The following is a 5,201-nucleotide window of genomic DNA, read 5'->3' on the forward strand; positions in this document are numbered from 1 at the left end:
ACAGTAATTAGAAGTGCCCACGATAACAATATCGTGCATATTCATTACCGTGATATATCGCATTACCGAATACCGGCACAAGTCTACAGCTGTATGAATAATTTTTGGTACCTTTCTATACCTTTCTATCAAAGTTATCTGACATTATTAAGCTGAATTTGTTCTGACTCAGTTTAACTCTGAGTTCTTGTCATATTTTATTACCATTTTCTAAACTATAGCGAATAAACTGTGATAATGTGAGAAATGTTGAAGGTGTCTGAATAAATTTTGGTTTGACTGTATCTATTTGATAAATGAAGTTAACCAACTAACATTATACATACTCTTTTGGTTTCTGTACCCAATATTTAAAAAAATTTACAAATGCAATAAAAATATTGGTATCGGTACTCGGTATCGGCAAGTACCAAAAATAAAAGTATCGGTATCGGGCGAGTACTGGAAAAAGTGGTATCGGTGCATCCCTAGAAATCACCAAAACAAACACGCCCCTACCCCAAAAGGGTCTCGCCCCTATTTTGATAGCTCTGCCCCACACATACATGCGCAACCCTCACATTCAAATCTTGTGTAAAATTCTTGTGAATCACAATCGAATGTTGGAACTGTCTCGGTAGGCAGCTCACTAGATTCTGAGTTTTGAAACGAAGCACATGTCTTTATGGAAGTTCCTCATGCATGGGAAGAGTCAGATGGGCCTGAGATCAGACAGAGCGGAGTGTGACGTTAACGTCATCTACAGGCTGCACTGCTTCAAATCTATCGTCTTACAAATGTCCTAAATAAAAAGAACACTTGTCAGAGGCTGTGTATGTCTGTTTTTATGATGATTGATGTGTGTGAAATATGGTATTACTGCAGAGCCCGCCGATGATTTTCAGCGCTGTTTATTACAGGCTTGTGGCGGCTCTGACTGATCAATACTGAGTCAGAGGAAACCGTGACGACAGGACTCCATACCTCTCCGTCTCTCATCCATTCTCTCACTTCTTACAGCCTCTGTCCGTCATTTCTTCTCTGATACTTTCTCTTTTCCATCCTCCTTTGCTTTACAGCCCTTTTTTTTTCCTCTCTCGGTTTCTTATCAACTCTCCGCCCTTAAATTCCTCTCTCTTTCTTGTTACTCTGCATTTACATGCTGCAGTCACTCTAGCCCCGTACCGCTGCAGTAATTGGAAAGCCGTCTCTGAGCTCGATGTTTAGAGCGAGGGATGGATGGAGAGAGAGATAGCTGGAAAGAGTGTGTGAATATGCATGTGTGTTCGGACTGACTGATTTTGACAGTAAAGTCAAAGATTTAAGGGTAACACTTTACAATAAGGTTCCATTTGTTAACATTAGTTAACTACAGTAGCTAACATAAAAAATACTAAAGCATTTAATAATCTTAGTTAATGTTGATTTCAACATTTCAACAAAAGTTGTATCTGTTAATGTTATTTAATGGACCTGAGCTAACATGGACTAACAATAAACAGTTGTATTTGTAACTAACGTTAACAGATTAATAAATACCGTAAGAGAGTATTGCTTATTGCTTATTAGTTAATGCATTAAATATAGTTAACAAATGGAACCTTATTGTAAAGTGTTACCGGTTTAAGAATTTCCTTGCTCATGCTGGAAGACATCAGCTTCTTTTTGAGAATCAAAACAGAGTCTATTTGCTAAGCAGTTTTTGCATGGCAAAATTTAGCACAAAAACCTGCTACATTTTCACTAACCACCTGCAATCCAGTTTAACTACTGTGTAAGTCATGTATATATTTTTATATATTTTTTTATTTTTTAATTTGACATATAATACAAAATGTTATACATGCATATGAATTACAGCTTCAGTTCGCAAAATATGTGAAATAAAGAAAAAGATAAAAAATAAAAACGTTTTTAATAAAATCAAACCTCATACATCGTATATAATATAAAATATAATATACACATATTTAAGTGACATATATATATAGGGTAAATCGTGCTCAACCCCCCCACACACTAATCAATCCAGACCCCTGGCGCCCGCGTGTTGTCGTCTGCGACCGTCCGCGTACGGATAGAATGTTGAGGGTGGGAGCCCAGCCCAGCCACGGGGAAACAGCACAGCCACGTCACAGCGTGTGTGTGTGTGCGAGCGTGTGCACCAGAGCCACGGGGAGTGAACATGCCCAACTCGCGGCGAATGCAGCCCGAGCGCTCGGCGCTGTTCGCGACAGGCAGCCGTTAACGGGAGCGAGGGGGAGGGCGGGGAGCGCTCAGAGGGAGGAGAGGTGGAAGAAAGGAGGAGAGAGGAGCAGAGAAGGAGAAGAGGGATAGGACGAGAGGGAGTGAGCAGCTTTCACCTGACGCTGGCCCTGGCCGGTTCAGGAATAACACACGCACGCTTCTCGCGGGACCATGTCGGTGACCACCGGATTTGGCTACCAGTTGCCGGGCATCACCACGGTAACCTATGTTTTTGTTTACAGCCCGGGGACGGTCCAGCGGGACCCGAGCCCTCCTCCCGCGGGGCCCTCGCACACACTCTCAGGAGCCCGGGGCCCCAAACGGAAACTCTACAGCGCCGTGCCGGGGCGCACCTTCATCGTGGTCAAACCGTACACGCCGCAGGGAGAGGGAGAGATCCAGTTAAACCGCGGAGAGAGGGTCAAAGGTGAGTGCCCTTTCCCTGCTAATCGCTTTGCACCTGACAGCTGTCAATCATCTGGAAAAGGGGCGGGGTTAGGCCAAGTTTACTCTGTGATCATGGTTTGTGTGTTGTGTGTGTTGCAATGTGTCTCTCATGCTGTTAGAGTTGATTTGTTGGATCTTTAGCATCTTTATCGGTCTGTCCGGGAAGTTACTTTCTTGCAAAAAAAAAAAAAATCGCTTTTCATATAATCATGTGTAATGGAAGGGGAATATCTGTTGTTATGAACTGACTGAAAGGCTGTTTGGATTATTTGAGTTCAACTCAGTTTGTTTAAGAACTAAAACAGGGTAATATCAGTTATCGGTCGATAATCTCAAAATGGCATTGTCAAAAAAAAAATAAAATAAATAATGATAACAATTCTGATTTTCCCTGTGTTCATGCGTTGTAAATGAATTATATAGCTGTACTTTTTATTTATAAAATGTATGTGCTAAATTAAATGTGTATTTATTATAGTGCTGGGCAATTAATCGCATCCAAAATAAAAGTTTTTGAGTGCATAATATATGTGTGTGTACTGTGTATATTTATTATGTATATATAAATACACACAAATGCATGTATATATTTAAGAAAAATGTTTTTTAGTTATTAAATATATTTTTATATATAATATAAATTACATGAATATAAGTATATACATGTAAATACATGTAAATATTTTCAAAATATATACACCCACATATATTATATAAACAAAAACTTTTATTTTGGATGTGATTAATCGCAATTAATTGTTGCTCGGCACAAATTTATTAATGTTAATATTTTAATAATACAAATAAATATACATCAATAAATACATGCAACACATTTAATAAATATTCTGTACAAATTATATGTATATTTGCAAATAAACGTGAAAATGTTATAATTAAATTAAAAATACACAGCTGTTCAATTTCTTTATAAAGTGTCAATTGGAATACACAATATTCTGGCTGGGGACCCAATATGCTTATTTATAATCTGTTACATACAGTGAAACATTGTCATAGCTATAAGCAGAAAATGGTTTGAGACAGCCTGTAGAACTAGATCTGTAAGTTATGAACAGGACTGTAGCTGGATCTACAGTGACCTACAGATTGTCTGTTTTGCAAGATGCACATGATTTTCCATCTTTAACATGTCAACTGCGCTGGTATGTCTCCGAACGGGGAGACGAAGGGTTGTCGTCTGTCAAACACTGCTCTCTGGAGACCGTCTCTCACATCACACACACACTGACGCTCAGCTGTAAGGGATGTGCTCTAGCTAGGGAATCTTGATTCAGTGGAGATTCAGCTCAGACAGGATTCATGTATTTGTGCTGTCTATATGCGATGTTATTAAAAGATGTGGTTGTAACTCATACTCACTGTTGAGCGTGTGAATGAACGCTGTAGAAGTGTGTGTGTGTGCTCATGGCTCAGGTTCATGGCTTATGTGTTGTTCTGTTCTTGTCTCCATTCATGCTTCAAACCAGACTACCACTCAAATGCAGTGGAAGGTAAAGAACTCTGCATCCATCCCACTGCCCTCCAGTGTGTATGAGTGTGTGTGTCCCATGCACAGCCCTCTACAGTGGTGTTTTTATCCTTCAGTAACTCTTTCTTTCCACTCTGCCCTACCTGCATGCTCACACATCTGTTCCCAGCACCCTGAACACATACATGGCAATGTTACTGTGTTTCCTTCCTCCCTCTTAAGGCTGTACAGAAAAATATTGCACATACTCTGATTTCTGTCACATTTAATGCTTAAAGCATTTTAATAGAGTATAATTTCTTCCGCTTGTACCCAGAGGAGGCTGTTATTGCTCTGAGGTTGCTCATGTGTAGCTCAGAAAAGTTAGTGGAGCTTTATTTAAGTGTTAACTTTGTCTCAGATGTTGCTATTAAAATTCCTTCCGAGAAATACAAATAGAAATGCATTAGATGAATATTTGCATGTAGCATTAGTAAAGAGTTATGTATTTATGCCGCTGGCAGAGCTCAGATCATTTGGTCTTGAAAGAATTGGAATGAAAGTTGTTGTTGTGATTATTATTGCTCAAATGCTGCTTTTTATTGCAGTTCTTGAGATTTAAAGGGGTCATATGATGCTGCTAAAAAGAACATTATTTTGTGTATTTGGTGTAATGAAATGTGTTTATGCGGTTTAAAGTTCAAAAAACACATTATTTTCCACATACTGTACATACTGTACACTCCTCTATGCCCCGCCTTTTTGAAACGCGTCGATTTTTACAAAACTAATCGGTCTGAAAAGCGAGGTGTGCTCTGATTAGCCAGCTATCCAGTGCGTTGTGATTGGCCAAATACCTCAAGCGTGAGACGGAAATGTTACGCCCCTCACATACTGTTGATGCCGTGTCCCGGCCGAAGCGATGATTCAAAAACATTAAAACCCATTACAAACGAGGCATTTGTTGCATCCAGTGGGGACATAAATACGGATTATAATGACTTATACTGTCTTTTCACGCGTTGCGTTGCATCGCGCCGCGTAAACAAAACCATGT

General features: G+C 39.5%; 1 protein-coding gene across 1 annotated transcript in view; it reads left to right on the top strand.

Annotated features, from left to right (window-relative positions):
• Window positions 1-5,201, top strand: part of shank3a (SH3 and multiple ankyrin repeat domains 3a) — a 265,841-nt gene that overhangs the window by 178,744 nt on the left and 81,896 nt on the right. Inside the window, exon 12 of the mRNA XM_016515151.1 lies at window positions 2,469-2,653. Within this exon, the coding sequence (XP_016370637.1) occupies window positions 2,469-2,653 (185 nt within the window). The remainder of the gene's footprint in view (window positions 1-2,468; window positions 2,654-5,201) is intronic.

Source organism: Sinocyclocheilus rhinocerous, unplaced genomic scaffold, assembly GCF_001515625.1.
Source record: "Sinocyclocheilus rhinocerous isolate Xijiao unplaced genomic scaffold, SAMN03320098_v1.1 scaffold717, whole genome shotgun sequence".
NCBI lineage: Eukaryota > Metazoa > Chordata > Actinopteri > Cypriniformes > Cyprinidae > Sinocyclocheilus > Sinocyclocheilus rhinocerous.